This window comes from Anomaloglossus baeobatrachus, chromosome 5 (genome assembly GCF_048569485.1).
Source record: "Anomaloglossus baeobatrachus isolate aAnoBae1 chromosome 5, aAnoBae1.hap1, whole genome shotgun sequence".
NCBI classification, from domain to species: Eukaryota; Metazoa; Chordata; class Amphibia; order Anura; family Aromobatidae; genus Anomaloglossus; species Anomaloglossus baeobatrachus.
The window spans coordinates 496,638,801-496,664,714 of NC_134357.1; the positions used below are offsets into that span (position 1 = coordinate 496,638,801).

General features: G+C 46.7%; 1 protein-coding gene across 2 annotated transcripts in view; it reads left to right on the forward strand.

The window, feature by feature from the left end:
• TEKT3 (tektin 3) overlaps window positions 1-25,914 on the forward strand; it is a 106,152-nt gene that overhangs the window by 34,101 nt on the left and 46,137 nt on the right. The window contains exon 1 of one of the 2 annotated variants that reach the window (XM_075347954.1): window positions 13,190-13,261. The exons of the other annotated variant lie outside the window; for it this stretch is intronic. Within the exon in view, the coding sequence (XP_075204069.1) occupies window positions 13,249-13,261 (13 nt within the window). The 5' untranslated portion in view covers window positions 13,190-13,248. Of the gene's footprint in view, window positions 1-13,189; window positions 13,262-25,914 lie in introns of those variants that run through there. 2 annotated transcript variants of the gene reach the window in all.

Genomic DNA, 25,914 nt, shown 5'->3' on the forward strand with positions numbered 1-25,914 from the left:
TGCTAAGGGAGTTGCTGGGGCTGTTTGATTGTAGTTCTGCTCTTGTCTCGTTCTTGCTTGGGACAGGCTCTTTTCTACGCATTCCTGGACTTTGCGGTACTGCTGTTGGCGCTCTGTATCCCAATCTTCTATCTCTTGAACCGCTTCAGGTGACACAGTTCCCATCTCAAAGTCTACAGGTAACTTGCCAGGTCTTGCTCGCATCAAGTAAGCAGGGCTGCAGTTGGTCGAGTTTACTGGGATATGGTTATACAGGTCTACCAGATCTGGTAACTTCTCTGGCCATTGGTTTCTTTCTTCCAGAGGTAGAGTCTTGAGCATATCAATAACCAAATGGTTCATCTTCTCGCACAATCCATTGGTTTGGGGGTGGTACGGTGTTGTTCTGATTTTCTTACAGCCGTACATGTTACAGAACTCTTGGAACACTTCTGCCTCGAATGCAGGACCTTGATCAGTCAGTACCCTTTCCGGATAACCGTGAGGTCAACAAAAGTATGCCTGAAATGCTCTAGCTGCTGTTCTGGCTGTCTGGTCCTTCACAGGCACTACTACCAGGAAACGAGAGTAATGGTCCACAATGGTGAGGGCGTACACATAGCCTGACCGGCTTGGTGTTAACTTCACGTGGTCCAGGGCCACCAACTCCAGGGGCTGCTTCGTGACAATTGGCTGTAGGGGAGACCTCTGGCTGGCATCATCTTTCCGCCTCAGGTTACACGGACCACAGTCTCGGCACCACTTCTCGACTGTCTTTCTCATGTGCACCCAGTAGAACCGATCGCGGAGTAGGGTCTCCAACTTCTTCCACCCGAAGTGTCCTGCGTTATCATGGTAAGCTGCTAGGACCATTGGAGCATCCCTCTGTGGGACCACTATCTGCCAGACGAGTTCATTCGTTCGCCAGTTGACATATCTCTTGCAGAGCTTGCCTTGGTAGGTGAACAGTCGTCCCCTCTCCTTCCACAACTGCTGGGCTTCTTGTGGAGCGTCTGGACCGAGATGGGTCTCAGCTTGTGCTAGCTTTTCTTTGACCAATCGCACGGCCGGGTCACCGTTCTGTGTCTCTTCCCAATTATGGTGGAGTAATGGGTTGACCGAGACCTCGTGCTGGCTCGAGCGCTTCACTCCTACAGCATGCTCACACTGGGAAACACCTTGGTGATGGAAAGCCGGTAACTCTATCTCTTCGAGTTCATCCAGGTCTTCTCCAGACTCGGTTAAGTGAGGCATTCTGGACAGCGCATCAGCATTGTTATTCTTCTTGCCAGCCCGGTACTTGATGGTAAAGTCAAAGTTAGACAGCCGGGCCATCCATCGCTGCTCCAACGCACCTAACTTGGCTGTTGCCAGATGTGTCAACGGGTTGTTGTCCGTGAAGATGGTGAACTTGGCCGATGCCAGATAGTGCTTGAAGCGTTCAGTCACTGCCCAAACAATAGCGAGGAACTCCAGCTTGAAGGAACTGTAGTTTTCTGGATTCCTTTCTGTGGGATGAAGCTTCCTACTGGCGTAAGCTATCACCTTCTCCCGGCCTCCCTGCACCTGGGATAGAACTGCTCCCAGTCCCACGTTGCTGGCGTCTGTGTACAGTACAAACGGCTGGCTGTAGTCAGGGTAGGCCAGAATTTCTTCTTCCGTGAGAGCCCCTTTCAGCCGGACAAAAGATGTTTCTATTTGACTGTTCCATTCAAATGGAGGGCTTTGCTTCTTAGCCTTCTTTGGCTGGCCCACCAGGAGATCTTGAAGAGGCGCTGCTATCTTGGTGAAACCATCAATGAACCTTCGGTAGTAGCCCACCAGCCCAAGGAACTGCCGCACCTCCTTTACCATGGTGGGTCTTGGCCAGTCCTTGATTACGGTGACTTTCTCCGGATCAGGTGCCACACCTTCTGCGCTGACCACATGACCCAGGTACTGTACCTTTGGCGTCAAGAGGTGACATTTGGACGGCTTTATCTTCAGGCCATACTCCGACAAGGACTCAAACACTTCTGCTAAGTGCCTCAGGTGGTCTTCGTAGGTCTTGGAGTAGACTATGACGTCATCCAGGTACAATAGCACGGTTTCAAAGTTGTGATGGCCCAAGCAGCACTCCATCAATCTCTGAAATGTCCCTGGGGCATTGTAGAGCCCGAACGGCATATAATTGAACTCGCAGAGACCCATTGGTGTCGTGAATGCAGTCTTCTCCTTGTCCGCCTCTGCCACGGGAACCTGCCAATACCCACTGGTGAGATCCAGGGTGGAGAAATAATTAGCTGATTTTAAGGCTGTTAGTGACTCTTCTATTCTGGGTAGTGGATAAGCATCTTTATGTGTAATGCGGTTAATTTGTCTGTAATCTACGCACATTCTCATTGTACCATCTTTTTTCTTTACGAGCACTAGTGGAGCTGCCCAGGGACTACAACTATCTCTGATAACCCCAGCCTCCTTCATCTCCCGTAACATTTCTTTGGCACGCTGATACTGTGCTGGGGGTACAGGGCGGTATCTCTCTTTAGTGGGATGATGATCAACCGTGGGGATTTGATGTTTAACCACTTTTACCTGCCCAAAATCTAGGGGGTGTTTGCTGAAGACCCGCTCGTACTCCTGTACCACCCGGTAAACCCCATGCTTTTGGTGTGAGGGGGTGGAGTCGGTGCCCACATGTAATTTTTGGCACCAGTCATCCAGCTGTCCCTTGGAGCCATTGTCTTTCGCCTGGTCGGACGGGATCAAGGGTTCCACTGCTTTGATGGTATTGTTACTGACAGTGTACAGTTTTGCTACAGTGGCGTACCGGGGCAATTTGGCTTCCTCCTCCCCACAATTCAGGACACGGACGGGCACTCTTCCCTTGCGGACGTCTGCTACCCCTCTGGCTATCAGGACTCCAGGCCTGCTGTCTGAATACACCGGTTCTACCAAGGCCTGGTAATCCTGACCCTTGAGGCCTATTGCTGCCCGACACCATATCAACATTTCACTTCTTGGGGGTATTGCAATGGGGAGGGGGTCACTTACCCTCACACTGCCAATTTCTCCTCCGGCCAGCTCTACCTGCTGCCTCCTCATCAGGGCTCTGATCTCCCTCTGTAGGGCACGCTGCTGCCCGGAGCTGGCAGTTTCAGACGCCTGCTGCAACAAAATTATCACTTCGGCAATACAATTTTCTATCACATTTGTACCAATGGTTAGCAGTGGGTTAGACTCTTTGCGATCAATATCTACAATTATCATCCCCTGACATGGCAATTCTACCCGCCCCACTTTAATGGTTACTTCCTTATACCCAATTTGAGGCAAGGGCTGACCATTACTGGCCACAATTGTTAAATTATCATCTGGGCCATGGTCAATGTCTGAATCAGCCCAATATCTTTTGTACAGTTTATAAGGGATGGTTGTTACCTGGGACCCCGTATCCAGGAGGGCATTCAACGGGATCCCATCCAGCACAATAGGAAGGACCAGTTGTCCTCCCACATACTTGCTGCGGCTGGGGGTTGAGCCGGGCTTCCTTACACCTGGGGTTTGGCTCCTGGCCCCAGGCTCGGCCCATTTAAAGGACAGTGTCTTGCAATATGGCCCGCCTGACTGCAGCGGCGGCAGATCGGTTGTCCCGTTGAATCATACCGGTCTGTATCTTTTCCTCGGGTCGGCGGAATCCTCCTCTGTCGCATCCATGGGACGTCATCTGGGCTGGAGGCCAACTCGATTCTTGCAGGCGATGGGGTCACTTGTAGAGACTGCACGGTCTTGGCAAGGGCAGCTACAGTCTTGGTCAGCTCCTGGACCTGCTGTCTGAGCTCTGCAGCGGGATCCTTATCCAGGGACTGCGCCTCAGCCTCTGCAGCGGCTCGTATTGCAGGCACCACCCCGGGGTACGTGATAGCAAGAGGCCAGAGGGGTACTGGGTCATTCGGTGTAGATTCTCTCAGTACCCGGATGGCCTGGTCCTTAAACTTTGCAAAGTCCAGAGCAGGGTTCTGCAGGACCAGGATACGCAGCTGTGTCCTGTGGGCATCTGACAGGAGCCCCTCTATGAACTGCTCAGTTAGGAGTTTGTCTTCTTCATGTACACTCTCTGGGTCCACCTGTTTAATTGCTTTCAGGGCCTCCTGCAAGTTTAAGGCATAGTCCCTTATGCTGTCTGTGGCCCGTTGTTTGCACCCAAAGAATCTCATCTTTATTTCTGCTGCGGTGCGGGTGTCAAAAGTACTCTTTAACTTGGCCAGTATCTGGGTTGCTGTCCCTTTATCTGTATCAGGCCAGGACTTCACTTCACGCTGGGCCGCGCCGGCTAGCTGCCCCATTAATATGCCCACCTTCTGGCTCTCAGTCAGCGGATACACTATGAACAAGCTGTGCAGCCTTTCTCTGAAGTCGCTCAGGGTATGTGACTCCCCAGAGTACTGCGGCAGCCATTCTGCTCCCGGGATGTACGGCATTGTGATCGGCATTACCGGCGCTACAGCGGGGGCTGGGGCGACGGCGACTGGGATTACATCGGCCGGTGCTGCTGCGTCTTGAGCTACCACAGCCACCTGCTCTCCCTCTGTGTCGGACATCTTCCTCCCCCTTAGTGAACCTCACCAGGCTCCGTTCACGTTTCAAAATTTCTTCCGGGTAGCGCAGGGTTAACGGCGTTCTGCTCTGATGGCGCACTCCCTTCGCGCTCTTGTTCGGACATGCCCCCCTTCTTCCTGGGCTCAGCGAGGCTAATGGCGGCGGCAGTTTTCAAACAGCAACACAGTCTTTTAGGCACAGTTTCTGCAGGCGCACAGCACCCGGTGGGACCGGGCACGAAATCCTGTTCACAGCGCCAAAGTTGACTCGCCCACCCCAGGGCTATGGGACACCCGGTGCCGGGCCGGACTAGTCCGGGGGTAGTCAGTGGTGGCGGGGCCCGACTCCGTGGCCCTGGTGGGTGTCAGTTAAATATGGCTGGTGACTTGGGGTTTGTGTTCGTGACGCCACCTGTGGTATGCGGCTATTAAGCTGCCGCTGCTGTGTGAGGCCTCCGAGGCGATGATATGGCAGCAATGGTGGTACTGCTCCCAACAGGTGGAGCGGTGCCCCGGGGACACTGTTGGTGCTCGTAAGAGTCTATGGTGTTGTGTGGAAAACACGATGCAGGGCCGACAGGCATGAAAGAAACAGGCACAAACAACAGTCTCTTTACCTTCTCCTCTTTTACTCCACAAACGGTTAGTCCTGGGAGACCGTTACAGGTGGTAGAGGGCTCCGGCCGGCCTGGAAGTAACTGAGCTGTCGTTTTGGCCAGATGAGTATGAGGCCTACTCCTGTTCTTTTCCCTTGCTGTGATAGAACCCTGCTCTCTGGATTTAGCAATGGCCCTCTTGCTGCTGGGACCGGTGGTACGTCCCTTTCCCTCTGTGGTAGGCTGCACAGGCCCTCTCTGGTGCTTCTCTGCTGGAGTCCACACCGGGCCCTGATGATGCAGCTGTACCTTCGGGCGGTTTATGGGCCAGGTGCTTGCAGCTCTCCTGCCCTTCGGATTCGGCTACCAGGGAGTATTTTAGGCCCTGGTGGCCACAGACTCCGATGTCCGAGTCTCTCCTTTGCCTCTCTGCTCCTCCTGCCTCACTGGGCCAAGCTGCTCCAGCTCTAGGCCCCAGTTCCACAGGACAGCACTACTCTGCGTCTGCTTCCTATCACTTCTCTCTACAGACTGAACACTAACTCCTCCCTCAGGCCAGACTTAAGGAATGCTCCCTGGAACTCCAGGTTCAGAGCTCCCCCTGCTGGTCTGAGGGAGAACTGCGTTGGATGTTAAACTTACTGGCCAATAGACCTCCCAATTACCTCCAGGCTCAGCATCAACCCTTTGGAGGGGCAATGCTGTTGTGGCGACCAGGTCCTGGGGCGCAACACTACCGCATTCCTATAATACAACTTAACGCCCTTGAAATTGATGCCGTTCAAGTCCTTGGCTAAACCTAGCCTTGAGCTTGGTCTAGATGGCATGTTTCTATTGTTCCCTCAACGTTGTTCTTTCTGATGCAGGACCTACGCAAAACAGGTTGATATTATGCTTTCTATGGTTTCAGAGTTTCTTGGACCTTAAAGCATAAGTGAATGGTATTAATCAGGTGATTATAGCTCTCGTTGTAGAGATCCAGCTGACATAGGGAGATTTTCAGACAATTCTCCCTGTGAGAAGATTTCTTTTGGAGGAGCACTCCCGAAGAGTAATAGTGTGGAATAGATTATGTCTACTATTCCTAGAGCACTCGTGCTACCCCCTCCCCGGCCTCTGTTCACTGATTCTTAGCAGATGTAGGATGGAAGCACACAAGCAAAAGGAAAAATTCTTCAAAGTCAGTCTGGCATCCAGGAAACAGTTGAGGAGGGTCCAAGACATGCACCATTAGCAATGTATCTCCAAAAACACTGCAGTGTATGAGGAAGACCCATGCAATGTACATTTTCATTCTAAAGTACAGTACATCTCTAGGAAATTTGGGTAGATCATACAATGGTTGGCTTTGTCAGTCTAGAGGTATGTGAGGGTGCTTGGTTTTTAACCTCACTTAGCCAAGAAATGATTCTTGAAAGCAGTTCCCACCACTGGTCTCCAGATACCTATTACTTTGGGCAACACTTTGACCTTCTCTGTCAAATTGCTTATAACCAGGGAGGTGAGAAATACAAGTATGATGTCTGCACTATTATAAGCCATTGGCTACGGGTGTTTTACTGAAAGATCTTGTGCTAGTTATATAGCTCCATGGAAGGTCTATATGAAAAAAGTTTTTTTTTATTGAATTAGTCTCTTAATTTTCAGATATCTGTGTCAGTATAAGGTACCGAGTCACCAATGGTCGTCATAGGTGTATTAACTGTTTAATATTTGTGTTCAAGAACTCAACTTTTTGTCGAAACAAGTAGTAAATTAACTTTGCTATCCCTGGTGGCCAGTATTATCAAAGAGAATAGTAATTATCAATCTGTCATGAGCGGATCGATCCGTGGAAAATCAAGTTCAAGTCAATTTCCTTGAAATTCACAGTTTCATGAAAATTCGAACACTTTGAGATTCAATTTGCGGTTTGCAAAAAAAAGAGAAAAGAAACTTGCCCAGCATAATTTACCACACTGCTGAAGAGCATCAGAGAGCAGGCTAACTTCATTTTACATGGCTCCATGTGGGCTTCCCCATATTGGCCAGCTATGACACCTTATGGATAGTTATACTTAGTACAGTGATGGTCAGTAAGTGAGCCATCAAAGATCAGTGGTTCCTATTGAAGCACAGTTTGTAAGGCAGAGTCATTTTCCATTCCTTAAGCTGGGTTTACACACTGCAACATCTCAAACGACATCGCTGTAACGTCACCGGTTTTGTGACGCAATAGCGATGTTGTTTGCGATGTTGCAGTGTGTGAAACCTTATACCTCAAAATCAAATTATAGGGAGGAACCCAATTTATCAAAAACCATGAAAAAATTCCTATATTAAAAATATCAATCTTTATTAGTCAATATCTAAAAAACTGTCAGTGCAGTCACAAAAAGAAAAGAATAGCCAAAAAAGTGGTTGGGCGGGTAAAACGGGGGAGACAAGTGCGCCAGATGACGATATTGAGGATGTAGGCAGGGGAGGGGGGGGGCCTATCCTAGCCCTATGAATTTCCCCTACCTACCAGCGGAGTGAAAACACCCTACTTTACTCGGTGCCCCCGCTCCTCGGCGGCTGTCCCTTAATGTCCCTCCAACCATAAAACCACCATCACCAAAAGTGTACGTGAAAAGGTGCAAGTCAAAACACTACAAAGTCTGGTATGCAGTTCAGTTAATACACATGCAATCAGGTAGTTCCCTATCAGGGTAAAACAATGATCACACTATTTCCCTTAGGGATGACCAACGGTGCTCTTGTTTCAGAGGACACAGGCCTAAAATAGTCTGAGTAACCACCCTATTGTTCATACACATCAGGTCAATTGCACACCCATCACAGTTGAAAAAATATTTTTGACATTTTAGAATGAAGTACTCATCAGGTCATATCATAATATCAAAGATGATTAAAGCACTTATCATGTCAAGCTGTATACTCTCTCAGCATCTCTCTCAAGTCTGGTGTGCAGTTCCATTCATGCAAATGCAATAAGGTAGTTCCCCTATCAGGGTAAAAAAATGACAATATTTCCCCTAAGGGTGACCGACAGTGTTCTTATTCCAGAGGATACAGGCATAAATAGTCTGGGTAGCCACTCTGTTGTTAATACACGTCGGGTCAACTACATACCAATCCCAGATGAAAATTGATAATTTAAAATGAAGTACTTATTATCAGGTTATATATCATACTCTCACAATAATAAAAGTACTTATCCATGTCAAGTTGCATATCATCTCAGCATATCTCTCAGCATATCTCTCTCAACGCGTTTCTCCCTCAGGATGTCTGGGGGTTCATCAGGAGATTTTCAATCAGTAAAGCCGATCTCACAATGGAGCGGTTGCTATGCCTAATAACGCCACTCAGGACCGCAAAAATATGGGTCCTGGCTCATTAGTGGTATCAGAGGTAATGCCTCATTTGGCCACACACCACCTCCACTTATATCAACTCGATAAGCGTCACTTAACCCCACCCCCATGCGACTTACTGTCCATGATAATTTCAAAAGGCCGCGCCATTCCGCCGGCGGTCACTTCCGGTTTGCAATCTATGTGACGTAGGAACGGAAATCAATATTCCCCATCAGGCCTTGCACACAGTTACAGGCCTCTGACGTCACACCGGAAGTTCCGGCCCATGGACCGCACATTGCGTTCCACTTATCAGGGACGCCCACATGGAGCACATGTTAGGGGAGGGTAATTGGCGGATCACATGACAATACACTGGCGGAACGCAAATTGCGCTCCACATGCAGTAAATGCCCTCATAGCAACAGGGGCGTCGCCTGTAGTGAGGGCTAGTCACGTGACTATCGAGTAAAGATTGGGCTATTCATATGAATGGAGAAATGAAAAAGAAACGATAACATTATATCGCCAGGAAATAACCATGCTCGTCCTATAGGGACAATAAGCGCATAGGCATAAAAGTCAGCTCCGCTCAATAACTCATCCCATAGAGATGTAAAGGGGGTTCCCAAACCACCATAAACCTTTCACAGGGAGTTAGATGAAACTGGTGAAATTTAATTGTTCATTAATCCCATCTGGGGACATACTCCGCAGAAGGTAGATCCACCTCGTTTCCCTTTGGAGAATCGCCCTATTCCAGTCACCCAGCCTCTCATGATAAGTGCTTTAATCATCTTTGATATTATGATATGACCTGATGAGTACTTCATTCTAAAATGTCAAAAATATTTTTTCAACTGTGATGGGTGTGCAATTGACCTGATGTGTATGAACAATAGGGTGGTTACTCAGACTATTTTAGGCCTGTGTCCTCTGAAACAAGAGCACCGTTGGTCATCCCTAAGGGAAATAGTGTGATCATTGTTTTACCCTGATAGGGAACTACCTGATTGCATGTGTATTAACTGAACTGCATACCAGACTTTGTAGTGTTTTGACTTGCACCTTTTCACGTACACTTTTGGTGATGGTGGTTTTATGGTTGGAGGGACATTAAGGGACAGCCGCCGAGGAGCGGGGGCACCGAGTAAAGTAGGGTGTTTTCACTCCGCTGGTAGGTAGGGGAAATTCATAGGGCTAGGATAGGCCCCCCCCTCCCCTGCCTACATCCTCAATATCGTCATCTGGCGCACTTGTCTCCCCCGTTTTACCCGCCCAACCACTTTTTTGGCTATTCTTTTCTTTTTGTGACTGCACTGACAGTTTTTTAGATATTGACTAATAAAGATTGATATTTTTAATATAGGAATTTTTTCATGGTTTTTGAGTGTGTGAAACCTATCAGCGACCCGGCCCCTGCTGTGAAGTTGTAATCGTTACAAATTGTTCAGGACCATTCCTAGGTCCTTTGTTTCCCGCTGTGCAGCAAGCATCGCTGGAAAGTTTCAGTGTGTGAAAGACTTTGCAGCGACTTTGTTAGCAACTTCCCTTTCAAAAAGCTGCTTATCAACGTCCCCAACAACCAGCTAGGTCGCTCTGCAGGTCCGGATCGCTGTTGCGTTGTTGGCCAGGTTTGCCTGTTTGACTGCTCACCAGCGACTTAGCAGAGACTTAGGGAGGTCGCTGTTACGTCACAAAACCGGTGACGTCACAGCGATGTCCTTTGCGATGTTGCAGTGTGTAAACCCAGCTTTATGATCAGCAGGGTCCCCTCTATCATGTAGAGTGTAAGCTCTTATGGTCAGCAGGGTCCTCTCTCCTGAGAGTGTAAGCTCTTATGATCAATGAGGTCTTCTCTCTCTCATGTATAGTGTAAGCTCTTATGGTCAGGAGGGTCCAATCTCTCCTGTAGAGTTTAGGCTTTTATGGTCAGTGGGGTCCTCTCTCACTCTTCCACTCCAGTAGAGTGTAAACTCTTATGATCAATGAGATCCCCTCTCTCTACTGTAGTGTGTAAGCTCTTATGGTCAGCCGGATCCTCTCTTCTGTAAAATGTAAGCTTTTATGGTCACTGGGGTTCTTTCTTTCTCGCTTCTGTAGAGTATAAGCTCTTATGATTAATAAGGTCCCCTCTCTCTCCTGTAGAGTGTAAGCTCTTATGGTCAGCGGGGTCCTCTCTCTCTCGCTCCTGTAGAGTGTATGCGCTTATGATCAATGAGGTACCTCTCTGTCCTGTAGAGTAAATGATCTTATGGTCAGTGTGGATCTCTCTTACAAGCTTTCCAGTATTCAGATTTGCGCAAATATATTCACTGTGAACTGAAATTTTGGGGAAGCCAGCTAACTCGAATTTTAAAACGTCTGTTTATCTCTACTCATGACCTGATCATCAGTTATTAAGTAAGCTGAGCTATAATTTTCAGTGGTCTAAACTATGGCAGTCATGGCCTTATGTGGGCAGTCATTAGATATTTTTGCAAGCAGGTGATGTCAACGGATTATAGAGTATTTTTGATTCGGCAGTTGCAGGATGAGTAACTTTATAGAAGACCTTATATATAACTACTTTGAGCAACAACAAAATATCTACAATTGTACATTTAGGAAAACATGACTGAGAAGACAAGAGAAGAACTTGAAGAAAACATGAAAAAGTTAAAGGTCAAGGAGAAGGCCAGTAGAAGAGTATTGCTAAAGACAAGAGCAGAGATATGTAGAGATATTTTAGAAGACCAGAGTGAAAAGACAAAATAAATATCTCAAAACGTTTTAGTAGATCTTAATGAGAAGATGTAATGCAAGGTCTAGAAATACGGTTAGATGATATGTGTTAAACTATGGCAAGTACTGGAGCAAGACGAAGAAGTTTTCATTTTGTGTAACCAGATACGTTCTCCTAGAGGATTATTTACAAGAGTACAAGATGCTATTTTTGAGACGACCTTCTATATTTATATTGGTTGTGTGGTTGAGTCCTCCAATCAACCATTAAATTTGGTTCTATGAAAGGTGGATGACAAGAATCATGGCTATAGCTGTTACGGTTGCTGCGAGCACTGGAGACTATGTCCAGATTTCTTGCTACTGCACATGTGCGAGCGCTGGAGACTAAGTCCAGATTTCTTGCTACTGCACATGTGCGAGCGCTGGAGACTAAGTCCAGATTTCTTGCTACTGCACATGTGCGAGCGCTGGAGACTAAGTCCAGATTTCTTGCTACTGCACATGTGCGAGCGCCAGAGACTAAGTCCAATCTTGGAGCCATTGCACATGTGCGGGTGACATCATCGCTGACACGAGGTCACATGTCTCTGACACCTTCTATGCCGATTGGTCGCTGGTCATGTGCTTGTGACGTCTTGCTCGGTGATAGGCCAGCATGACGTCACTCCTGTCGTTCTGGAAGCGGATTGGCTCTGGTGTCCTCCATCTTGGATGAGGCACAGAGTCTATATAAGACCCTGACACACGCCGCATGGTGCTCAGTCCTCTTGGTTCATGCATATGAGTAGACGCTCTGTGCGCGTTCCTCTAGGCATTCCTCTGTCTATGCTAGGTGAGCGCTACCGGCAGGGTAGCGTTCTTATACCTTACAGCTTCGGCTGCTGTCCGTATCCTTACCTCTTAGGGGAGCGGACATAGGCAGGTGCCTGAGGCACATGGTCTGGCTGGGCCTTGTGATTGTACTCGTAGGTGGACGTTGCCGCTAGGGTAACGTTCCTTATACTGCGTCTGGCAGTTGTTCGTATCCTCGCACACTAGGGGAGCGAACAGAGGTAGGAGCTTTGTGCGGCTTACGCTGCTGTTCGTCTCTTTTGCACCACTAGAAGAGCGGACCTAGGCAGGTGCCATATCTAGTGGTTCGTGTCCTCGCACACTAGTGGAGCGAACGCAGGTAGGAGCTTTGTGCGGCTTACGCTGCTGTTCGTCTCTTTTGCACCACTAGAAGAGCGGACCTAGGTAGGTGCCATTTCGCACACATTGCCTTTGTCTCTGTGATTATTAACAGAGATCATTCCACACACCCTCCAAGTAAGGGAGGAATTGCTTTACTTTCTTATTATATCCTTCTGTGAGTTAACAGAGGTATTGCACTCTGCCATAGTCTGCAGCAAAGTCTTTGCACGGTGGACCCTGACTGTCTGATACTCCTTTCGGTTATTATCAGACAGCCCCCCGTAACAATAGCTTACACGGTAGTTGTGCCCAACTTCCTCATCCATGCAGATTTGCCCTTGAACATCTCAAAATGTTGGATATCTAAACTTATGGGAGCAGTTAAGGTTGCCGTATTGGTTGTCAGCCATTTTTTCTGAGATAGTTTTTCTATTTCCGTCGGTCTTCATAGTAATGGAACCTTTCAATATACATTGATCGGCAAACACTCTATTGAAATGTCAGCTTTCGTATATATGAGGGATGAACGTCAGAGGTTTCTTTTCAGAAGAGAATACGAATAAGAGCAATAATTATCTTCTTCTGGCGTGATACAGTAGCCATTAATGTACAAAGAGAAAAAGAGGAAGGAGGGGGGCGCACTCTGTTCCAAAACAATACTCCCCTTTGAATAATGACACAGTGTTTCATGTCAGAGGGCGGCTTTCAACGAGATGACTTATCCTGTCATTAGATGGATTCAGCCCTTGATAACAGTGTAGACCAGAATTTCAAAGCTTTCAGATGCTGTTTCAAACAGGGGACGTAAGACATGACGAACAGCCAGCCCGGTGATAAACTGCTGCAGAAATAGGGATGGAGGATGAACGTGAGTGACGGAATCTGACCATGGTCTAAAAATGTCGGAGCAATAACTAAAAAGATTTATATACAAGAAATTTAAAAAAAAACATTAACACAAATTAGACTTTACTTAACAACTTGCAAAAGTGCGTCAACAGAATACAATTGTGAGGCGACTGCTAAAAATAAGTTCACATTTTGGGTGTCTTTCTATGGCAGAATTGATCATTGCTTGACATGCCCTTGATGTCCAGAATCGGTGCAATTGCCCTTAACGATTTAGATTAATTCATTTGGGATCTCACAATGCAATTTTTTTCCATCCCAATTAATTTGAGGACTATGGGCTCAGGTCTTCTGAAACCTACATTGGCAATTTGAGGGGACATTCAAGCTGAATGATTCAACTTTGATAAAATATTTGTCTTCTCTGATCCCTATTGATCACCTGGGAAAAAGAGTCATGACATGGCAGCCATAGAAACAAAGGTTATCCATGTATCCAAAGCTTTTAGGATGCTCTTTTCTTATATAGGCAGGTTCCTAATAAGTCACAAGGACAAAGATTATATTTCTCAGATGTCCCCTCTAAAGGGGTTATCTGATTTCGAAACATATAACTTTCCTTCTGTGATCGCATTATGGAGGGAACCTTCTAATAAAAAGTGATTGGCCAAATTTAGCAAAGCATACCACTGTAATAATGTTAAGAAGATTAAAAGTTCTGTGAGAGGCTTTCCAGTAGTCTTCATTTTTGAGACATTTGTCAAACATTCGTACTGTATATATATATATATATATATATATATATATATACATACACTCCAAATTCCTGAATTATCGTAATCTCTATAGTCCAAAGATTCTTGAGGAAACGTGCCCCGGATCATGAGAGCAGTGTAAGATAGATTTTTTTAGCTACTGTCATATGGTTCTCTAGGAAAAACAAACTCCGAAGGGTCAACGGGGGAGGAGATTATTCAATAAGGAAATCCCGGTATTGTCCCTTCTCTATGTCAAGTATGGAAACACTCTCTGTACAATGGATATAGAATATACCGGTAAGGCCAGAAGACATCTTCCAAGGCGTGGTCCATTTGTTGTAATGTAAACATTATCCATTGTGGATCTTTTTGTTTGTTCTTAACTGTGACCTTTAGAGCACTTTGGCCAAATTTGGCTCCTGCTAACTATATTTGTTATTTTTCCAGTCTTCTGTTAAGGTCTTCAAGATGGTCCAATATTTTCTCTATTCATCTTATTGCTTGTAATCTTTTCCTCCTCTTTTCCATTAGGGCCGTTTCACATATCTGGCATTTTGCCGGATTGCTGGATCCGGCACACTCCTGTACAGTGTAATACAGTACAATGTCATCTCGGCAACTCCCGGTCACATGGTGTCATGTGACCATAGCATGTGACCGGAGCTTGCCGTGATGCCATTGTACAGTATTAACACTGTACTGGAGTGTGACGGATCCGGCAATCCAGAAAAATGCCGGATGTGTGAAACGGCCCTATTCTTGTGTTTTCCAATGGTCTTCCGATACTATGTCCAATGAAAAGTAGAGCTTTCATCTGGTCAACCAAGGTCAGAAGAACCCATGGTCCAGTTTATCTGAGGATGTTTATTAAAGGGACAAGCAGAATCTTGGCCAAAAAAAGGTTCCGACTTGTCTCGTTTTTTAGTGTTAATCCCTTTTCAGTCCCACTCCAGGTAAGGTTGACATTGTGGCGGTGCCCATTATCCATAGTAGTCATGATGGGCATATAGAAAAGATAACTGGTAGTTGAAAGGTTTGCTTCCCTGACAGCACGATCTTGCATCACTTCTTCTGGAAACACCGGGTTAGATGTTTGTTTCAGTAGGAACAGGATAATCAGTGGCTGCCAGGAACTTTTGACCCTGATCATCATCAGTACAAAGGACTGCAAATGTTAAAGTGTAACCTGACAGCACTTCTCGGGAAACCATCAGGCAGAAAACATATATATAAGGTGGATGCTACTGATAAAATTCTCATAAGATAGCTAGATAGATATTTTGATCAACAAAATAGGAATCTGTTGTATGAGGCGAAAAATTGTAGAAACTTGTCACAAATGAATGAATGAATTTGGTAAAAGGCATAAAAAAGTAGCATTTTACTCTAGATATCATGGCGTTCAGCGGCACATGCCGTCAACCTTGGCAAAATCACTGAGCTTAGTGACTGGCTATAGTGGGGGTGATACGCTGTTGATGTGTCGTCATCGCTGCAGCAAAAATACAGGGACTGGAGCAGTGGCAGGGAGCCGGTGCTAGATCCAAGGAGGTTGAGTGCCTGCTGAGTTTGTTATTTTAGTTAATTTACACAGTTTGGGTCCCTTTCCTGAAAGTGGACAATGCCTTTAAGAATTAAATATCATTAGATAGACAGATAGATAGATAGATAGATAGATAGATAGATAGACATATTGATGAATGCACTTTAAGTAATTTTTCATACAGATCAAATAATATTACCACTCTCATTTCTCTGCACTGTGTAAAGGAGGACCAGGTGCAGCAGGTAAGCAACAACACCAGCTTATCCTAGATCCTTTCTGTAGGCACAACTTGAAATATGCAAACATTTGCTCCTGGCCCCTAGAGCAAATTGCACTGCAGAAAAGTGAATCCCAACAAATAGAGCAGAGTGCTAAAAGTTATCACCCAGGAGCTTCCTCCACTTCTGAACAGTGCGGCATTCACACCAGCCCACCAAGTTGTTGTGAGACTTCAGAGAATACCTTCGGGGTCAAAATATAACTGGCTGCATTGGGGGGATGTGGCACATTTTGGGTAGATGTGGCACACAGCTGAGTGGATCCCCTTCCCTCATCAGAGCCAATGTGCAGCTGAACCACCACTGCAATGAACCTTTCTCAAGCCATTCATTGTGAGAACTGTGTCGTTGCCATATAGGCCAATAAATGTCCAATATATTTTGCACTATTTTTTTAAAGTGCTGCCTTCTTTAGAGCTTTGTGGGGTTGACTAAGCGCTCATACCATCTTCTCCCTACCTAAGGCCTACTTCAGGGTCAGCCAGGGTCAGGTTCCGCACCTATGCGCCAAGCCGGATACCGATCTAGGGTGGTGAGGGAAGACAGGTCCCAGCGGTAGGCTTGGTCAGGGGTCACCATATCCCCCTTCCCTAGACAAAGGGTTTCCCTTCCCTTCACCGTTCACTTGGTACTTCCCCCGTACCTAGCATGACATGTCTGTCACCCATGACATTGTCCCTACCATCTACGAGTGGTCTCCAGACACTCAGCACCAGGCTTATCTGAATTGGAAGCATGAAATGTACGAACCAACCTTGTTGCATTCACAACCAGTGTTGGAACCCACATCCCCTCTTCTGGACCATAACCCCTCCAGTGTACCAAGTACTGAAGGGAACAACGTAGAAAACGAGAATCAACAATTTGCTATTTGAAGCTCTAAATTACCATCAACCATGATTGGCGCTGGCGGCAAGGGGGATGGCTCCAAAGGTACCACATACCTCTTGTGGAACACATTGTGGCTCATAAGAGCCGGAGGTAACTCCAGTCGAAACGCTACTGGGTTATAGGGACGAATAAACATAGGTCCCAGCTGCCAGGAAGGAGCATTCAACTTAATATTCCTGGAAGACAACCAAACATAGTCATTCACACTTAGGTCTGCAGACTTGGCAAGCGTTTTTGGTCAGCCATTCGTTTGTATCCGTCTCCCATCAGCTTCAAATTACTCTGAACCCCTTGCCATATAGAAGAGCGATAAGGCAAAACTCACCTCTTCAGGCACTCCCGAAGCCCATCTACCAGTAAAGGTACCAAATTGCGAATGAAAATCGTGTGCACCAAAGAATGGTGACTTGCCAGTACATTCATGGTGACGATTGTTTATAGCAAATTCAGCCAACAGTAAGATGCCCAATCCTTCTGTTTCTTGGAGACAAAACACCTAAGGTAAGTTTACAAATTTTGATTTATGCATTCCATCTGACCATTCAACTGCGGATGGAAGGCAGAAAGAGAAAGACAACTGCACCCCCAGTTGAGCACAAAAAGCTTTTCAAAGTTTGGAAACAAACTGGGTTCCTCGATCTGAGACCACATCAGAAGGAACCCCGTGATTAACACGTGACCAAGAGTCTTAGCACTCGGAAGTGCCGGTAACACGATGAAATGTACCATCTTACTAAACCTATCCAAAACTACAAAAACTACAATCTTTCCTGCAGACAAAGTTAGGTCAATAATGAAATCCATGGATAAAAGCGTCTACTAGGGATGGGCAATTGCAGAAAAGAGATCCCAACGGACGAGTATATATTACCTTGGATAGAGCAGAAATATTGCAAGCAGATATGACAAAAAAGGAACTCTGAGGTTGCTTTACTATCTTGATGACCCATATATACAGTATTGTGATGTTGCCCAATTATTTTACGGCTCAAATTAGGTGGCACAAACAACCTCCCTGAAGGGCAGGAGGCCAGGTTGTTCCCCTGAGCCTCCAACATCTCCCCTTACTGGGCACAAAGCTAAGACAACCACCCCATTCTGCAAAATGGGGACAGGGTTCACATGGTCACTTCCACAAGGGAAGCTCCGGGATAATGCATCTGCTTTGATATTTTTCACCCCTGGGCCATGACAGTAAAACTAAACATGGTCAAAAACAAAAAACATCTAGCTAGGATTGAGACATTTGGCAGACTCAAGATATGACAGATTTTTATTGTCTGCGATTACAAAAATGGGATGGACTGCCCCCTCCAGCCAATGACGCCATTCCTCGAAAGATAACTTAATAGCCAAGAGTTCTCTATTGCCAACATCATAGTTTCTCTTGGCAGAAGACAATTTCTTGGAAAAGAAAGCACATATACGCCATTTACCAGATGATGAACCCTGTGACAACAGCCCCAACCCCCACCTCAGATGTATCCACCTCTATGATAAAAGGCTGTGAAACATCAGGCTGGATGAGTATGAGTGCAGTGTAAAAATATCTCTTTAAAGAGAAAAAAGACTGCTGGGCGGAGTCTGACCATTTAAAGAAATCCAACCCCTTTTTGTCATGTCAGTGAGAGTTTTCACAATTACCGAATAATTCTGTAATCATTTCAAGTAAAAATTAGTAAACCCTAGAAAGCGCTGTAACACTTTCAGGTTTTCTGGACGATCTCAGTCCAGTATGGCATGGACCTTCTCTGTATCCATTCGAAAACCCAAAGACAAAAACAGGTACCCAAAAGTTGCACCTTTTGGACAGCAAAAACACGTTTCTCCAGTTTGGTATACAGTTTACCTCTTAAAATCTGTAATACTTATTTTATATGTACCTGATGTGTCTCTCTATTGGGTAAGTAGATCAAGATATCTTCCAAATAAACAACCACACACCTGCCCACCAAATGGTGAAAAATATAATTCACAAAATGCTGGAAAAAGGCATGGGCATTAGTGAGGCCAAGTGGCATGACCAAACTTTCAAAATGCCCCATAGGTGTATTGAAAGCAGTTTTCCATTCATCCCCGTCTCTTAAGCGGGCTTTACACGCTAAGAGATCGCTACAGCGATCTCGTTGGGGTCACAAATTTTGTGACGCACATCCGGCCGCTGTAGCGATCTCATTGTGTGTGACTCCTAGGAGCGATTTTGGATCGTTGCAAAAACATCCAAAATCGCTCCTCATTGACATGGGGGTCCTCTCCCAATTATCGCTGCTGTCACTTGGGCGAAGTTGATCCTCGTCCCTGTGGCAGCACACATCGCTACATGTGACGCCGCAGGAACGAGGAACCTCTCCTTACCTGCCACACGCCAGCAATGAGAAAGGAAGAAGGTGGGCGGGATGTTTGTCCCGCTCATCTCCGCCCCTCCGCTTTGATTGGGCGGCCGCTTAGTGACGTTGCTGTGACGCCGAGTGAACCGCCCCCTTAGAAAGGAGGCGGTTCGCCGGTCACAGTGACGCCGCCAAGCAGGTAAGTACGTGTGGCGCTGCCGTAGCGATAATGTTCGCTACGGCAGCAATCTTCACATATCGGCATAACGATAGGGGCGGGTGCTATCACGATCGCCATCGCTAGCATCGGCTAGCGATGTTGTAGCGTGTAAAGCCACCCTTATTCTAACCAGACTGTAAGTCCCCTTAACTCCAACTTGTAGAACCATTTAGCTCCTACAAACTGGTTGAATAAATCCGCAATCAGATGAAGAGGATATAGGCTTCATCTGGTTATCGTGATTCAATTCCAGAAAATCCAAACAAGCACGGAGACTCCATATTTCTTCTGACCGAAGAAGAACCAATTCCGCCACAGACGAAGAGGAGGGTCTGATATGTTCCTTCTCCAGACTCTCAGCAGTGTAATCTTTCATGGCTTATCTCTCTGGACCTGAAAGATTATGCAGTCTGGATTTGGGTAGTTTTGCTCCAGAAAGCAAATTAATGGGGCAGTCGTATACACGATGGGGAGGCAAATTCTGACATTCCTTCTCTGAAAATACTGTACATCCTCAAACCCAGATAAAGGTGCAGGTAAGGTCCCTGTAGAGAAAGCAGAGAGAGAAGTGTTTAAGCAGTTATCAAGCCAGTAATTTTGCCACTCTACAGTTTCCCTAGATGGCCCATCCACTACAGAATTATGTTTCACCAACCAGGGTAGACCCAATACAATAGGAGTAGGAAGGCCCTCCAGGACATAACAGGAAATTACTTCATAATGCAGGGATCCTACCCTCAGTTATATATCATTTACAATCTGTGAAGAAGTGGTGCTGAGTTGATGGCAAAGATGGAGATTGGTTTAGTTAACACACTGCAGGTAAGCCCATGAGTCCTTACAAACTGAGCATCCACCATGCTGAATCCTGCTCTACTGTCTACAAACAGAAATATTTTCAGTCTTGCTCTCTAACACCACCTCTTCTGTTAGGACAAATCGAGAATTACAAGTAGAAGACAAACACTCACCCTAATTGTCCATCCCCACATCATCAAGGGTCTGCCGAATCCAGAGTGCTGCTCTGAGATAGAATGGTTAGGCCACATTCCCAGGAGACCCTATCTCGGAGGCGTGTATCCACACTTCTAGCAAGGACATGGTGGCCTCCAAGGACTCGGGGGTCTCATAAATCACCAATGCATCTTTCAACCTGACAGTGCCTGCCAAAATTGGCTTTTAAAGGCTGGGTCATTCTACTTGGTGTTGGTTGCCCATCTACGAAATTCTGAACAATAAGTCTCCCCTGCCATATCCCCCTGCTGGAGGTGACGCAGCCTGGACTCAGCCAAGGAGACACGGGGAGGATCTAACAGATGAGACCTAAGGCCTCCAAAAATCCATCCACAGACCAGAGGCAACCAGAGCCATGTGGTAAAAAAACCCCGGGATTGCTGATACCCTTGCAACATGAGACAGTGAGATTACAATCCCCACTCGCTGCTCTTCATCCCCAGAGGAGTAAGGCTGAAACCTAAAAAGTACAATTTACAGGCCTCTTTGAACGCCAAGAATTTAGGCCCATTTACACACAACGATATCGCTAACGATATGTCGTCGGGGTCACGGAATTCGTGACGCACATCCGGCGTTGTTAGCGATGTCGTTGCGTGTAACAGCTTCGAGCGAGTGTTAACGATCAAAAATACTCACCTAATCGTTGATCGTTGACAAGTCTTTCATTTTCAAAATCTCGTTGGTCGTTGTGGACGTAGGTTGTTCGTCGTTCCTGAGGCAGCACACATCGCTACGTGTTACACCCCGGGAATGACGAACAACAGCTTACCTGCGTCCTCCGGCAATGAGGTGGACGTGATGTTTATGCGGCTGGTCTCCGCCCCTCCGCTTCTATTGGTCGGCCGCTGTGTGACGTCGCTGTGACGGCACACGAACCTCCCCCTTAAGAAAGAGGTTGTTCGCCGGCCACAGCGACGTTGCTAGGCAGGTAAGTATGTGTGACGGGGACTAACGATATTGTGCGTCACGGGCAGCGATTTGCCCGTGACGCACAAACGACGGGGGCGGGTGCGATCGGCAGCAACATCGCTAGCGATGTCGCCGTGTGTAAAGCAGCCTTTAGTCTCTATCCCACGAAAACCTGTCTGGGAGAGCAATTTTGGGCTCAGGCTGGACCTGCCAATCTGCAGAATTTCCAAAGCATGGAATCTGCAACCGATGCTGCTGCTGCACAGCTGACCGAAGGTCTGCTACCTCCAGAGACAGACCCTGAAGCCAATCAGCCAGAACTGTGATTGGACCTATAACCTCCCCAACAACAGCAACAGAAAAAAAGCGTGTCAGTTTTTTTTTCATGTACGGCTGGTGATAATGTCACTCTAGGTATAGGGAAATACCAAGCTAACAGCAATAAAGGAGGAAAGGGAAGAAGGAAATTCTGTGTCTAGGGAAGGAGGAGATGGTCAAATCTTTCGCTGGTCTCTGGCTCCCATGACCACCTTAGATAGGTTCAACACCTATGTGCTAAGCAGGATACCTGGCCATGGCTGACCCTGAACTGGGCCCTAGGTAAGGAACGGATAGGATGAGTGCTTAGGCAACCCCATTAATTTCTAAAGAACACTCAGAGAACACAAACTGGGGAAAGTAAACAACCAACTTATCTCCAAGAAGACTCATGGAGAGGTAAAGCAACATGCAACTAAGTTTCTCCAGATGATTACAAACCAACTGCTGGCACTCAAGACTGTAAAGAAAATTAACTCTATCACCAGCAAAAACCAAGGGGAAATACAGGTGTTTAAGGAGACAAGGGGTAGTGATGACAATTAACAGCTGAGAGGTGAGGATATCCGCAGGGTCCTAAAAGGAAAAGGATTAACCACAAACAGAGAAGATACATAGGTTTCCATTTACACCACATAAGGAAAAATAGAATGTCATGGAGCAGTTTGTGTAGCCAAACGCAGTGACCTTATACAGCGGGACACCACAGGGCTGTCTGTCACTCGTGACACACCTATGACACTGTCCCAGGCCAAAGGTGCAGATGGAGAAGAGCAGGCATCCAAGAACTGAACCTTGGGGGACACCGACAGGGGGAGAGATGAGGATGTGGTGTTGTTAGGGTGAACTCTTAACCAGAGATCACTAGTTGCCTACTGCCTGGCCTAATTGGTATAGACCAAGTGCATGCGTAAAGAATTCACACCAGACACAGTCGGATGTAAAATCTCTTCTTGGTCACAGTAAAGATGGCACCGAACAGAGCGAGTACAAGCATGCGTCCTCTTGATATAGGCTAGGGGTGTACACAAGTTCAGATATGCCCATTTAGTGGGACAGTTCATGGGCTAGCCAATGGGGAGATCTGTGTTGCTGTTTATGGGTGGGTCTGACTTCAGTGGATGAATCCATGGTGATGGTGATGGGAGGGACGTCATCTGGTGGATCCATGCTGATGGTAGGGTCTGTGATATCACCGGGGGCCATCTTCGAGTTCCTCCGAAGACTGACTGGCTTATATATAGAGAATTAATTTCATTCAACACACCTTCTCATAGTGCTCTATGTGCAGAGGTTAATTAAGTATTTCATCTTATGGCTCTCCTCAACAGTGTGAGAGTGGGAGGCGCTGAATATCCGGTCGGTTAGGTATGAAGAGATACAAGATATGGCCAAGTCTGTGATGCCAAGAGATGGAAGAATTTGTAGTGTGAGGGAATCGTCCACTGTGTCGTAGGCAGAGGACAGGGCGAGGAGGAGAAGGAGAGAGTAGTGTTGCTTGGCTTTGGTAGTAGGTCATTGGTGACTTTAGTTAGGGTAGTTTCCATCTAGGTCAACCAATGGATGGGAAAGGACAAATGGAAGAGGCACAAGCACAATCACTGTGCATGATTCAATCCATTCCAGAAAAGTTAGTCTTTCCCTCCTGACAGGCCCGGATTTAGGGGGGGGCCCAAGCGGCCCGGGCCCTGGGCCACCCACCAAGTGGAGGCCTCCCACCAATATAAGGATTAATATCTCAAAACATGTAAATTACATGTCTCTTTGCTGTGAACCGTTTCTAATGATAAGGAACATTTAACAAAAGAGAAACTATTGAAAGTGAAGGGACCCGGCTATGGTCCTACATCTCAGTGGCTGGCGCAGAGTCATGGCACCTGCATCAGCATCCACTGACCAGGCTAGGTAGACTTCCTTAGTACCTGTACCTAATGCTTAGCTTATGGCATGAGGCAGCCTTCTCCGATCCCAGCAGAAGCTTCTAGGCCAGTGATGGCTAACCTATGGCACGCGTGCCAGCCAGGGCACGCAGAGCACTTTCTGTCGGCACGTGTGCTGTCGCCTCATTCAGCCACTTTGAACTGCTGGTGTGATTGCGCCGGCAGTTCAAAGTTGTGTTTGAGCAGAGCCAGAGGAGACATTTCTCTTTGCTATGACACTCTTCCTCTCCTATTCAAAACAAGAAAGCCTGCGAAGACACCATCACATGTTTCTCAACGCTGGCAGGAAACTAGCCAGGTCTTTCACCGGGAAGGAACAACCACGGGAAGGGCAGTCTACAGTCAAGGAGACCACCTATGCCAAACATGGTATCCATCCACAGACAGCTGTTTCGGGGTATTTGCCCCTCATCAGTGTGGAGTTGGAAACTGGCTAGTGGGAGCAATGCCTAGTAGAAGACTACATAAGCAAGGATGGTTGACCTTAGGGAGATCAACATCCAACACCGCGGATACACCATCATGTGTTTCTCAACGCAGTGATTCTAGAGCAATGCCCCCTGGGAAGTATATTCAAAACAAGAAAGCCTGCAGAGACACCATCACATGTTTCTCGACGCTGGCAGGAAACTAGCCAGGTCTTTCACTGGGAAGGAACAACCACGGGAAGGGCAGTCTCCAGTCAAGGAGACCACCTATGCCAAAACATGGTATCCATCCACAGACAGCTGTTTCGGGGTATTTGCTAGCTTCCTGCCAGCGTTGTTTTGATTATATTTCCCAGGGGGCATTGCTCTAGAATCACTGCGTTGAGAAACACGTGATGGTGTCTCCGCGGTGTTGGATGTTGATCTCCCTAAGGTCAACCATCCTTGCTTATGTAGTCTTCTACTATGCATTGCTCCCACTAGCCAGTTTCCTACTCCACACTGATGAGGGGCAAATACCCTGAAACAGCTGTCTGTGGATGGATACCATGTTTGTTATAGGCGGTCTCCTTGACTGGAGACTGCCCTTCCCGTGGTTGTTCCTTTCCGGTGAAAGACCTGGCTAGTTTCCTGCCAGAGTTGAGAAACATGTGATGGTGTCTCCGCAGGCTTTCTTGTTTTGAATATATTTCCCAGGGGGCATTGCTCTAGAATCACTGCGTTGAGAAACACGTGATGGTGTCTCCGCGGTGTTGGATGTTGATCTCCCTAAGGTCAACCATCCTTGCTTATGTACTCTTCCTCTCCTAGGCTGCAGGCCTGTTGCCTAGGAGACGGTAGGAGTATCAGTAAGTGGCATCGGCGTAATGACGACTGGTGGCAGCGCGGGAACTGAGGGTCCGACCAGCGGTGCGCAGCGGTGGAGCGGGTGCTGGAAGGTGAGGGTTTTTTTTAAACTGTGTGCGGCAGCAGCTGTGTTAAGGTGGGGGAGGAAACATGACAGCATGGGGGAAACATGGCAGTATGGAGGAAAACATGGAACGAGGGGGGAAAACATGGCAGCATGGGGAAAAACACGCAAGGATGGATGGGAGAAAACATGGAATGACGGGAGAAAACATGGCAGGATGGGGAAACATGGCAGCATGGGAGAAAACACGCAAGGATGGATGGGGGAAAACATGGCAAGATGGGGAAAAACATGGCAAGATGGGGGAAAACATGCCAGGATGAGGGTAAATTTTCCAGGATGGGGGTACATTTACCAGGATGGGGTAACATGCCAGGATGGGGTACATTTACCAGGATGGGGGACATTTACCAGGATGGGGTATATTTACTAGGAAGGGGGATATTTACCAGGATGGGGGAACATGTCAAAATGGGGTACATTTGGCTATCATGAGCATCAAGTCACATATACTACGTGAATTGGACTTTAGTGACATCATTAGTGATTTTGCAGCACGAAAACCAAGGAAAGTGCCTGGATTGTAAAAAATGAATGATTTTACCTGAATTACTCTGGGTAAATGATTTTTGTAAATAAACTTGCATTCGTTTCATTTTGTGTTACATATTGCAACACCTTAAAAAATGGGCCTCCCTCCAAAATGGGCCCTTGGCCACCCACCTCTTAAATCCGGCCCTGCCTCCTGATCCCAATTTTTGATCCACTGGACAAAAAATTCAGAAAAGAACTTTACACTTTTACATGATCATTTGGTTTCTTCTAAAAACACATCTAAGCCCTTTTTAAACAATGAACAGTTCCCGCTGTCACCAGCTCCTGAGGTACATTATTCGACAGATTAATAGTTCTCGTGGTCAAGAAGAATTGTCTCCTCTGGAGATTGAACCATTATCCATACGTAGGGAGTGCTCCCATGTCTTTTCATTGGGTTTACAAGAAGGTTACATATATAAATAAGTTATGTATTTATGTACATGTACAAGTTACGTCTCCCTTTGCATACGTCTTCAAAATTTAATTCTTTTTATCCATCCTCATAGTTAAGATGCTGCATGACTTTTATCAGT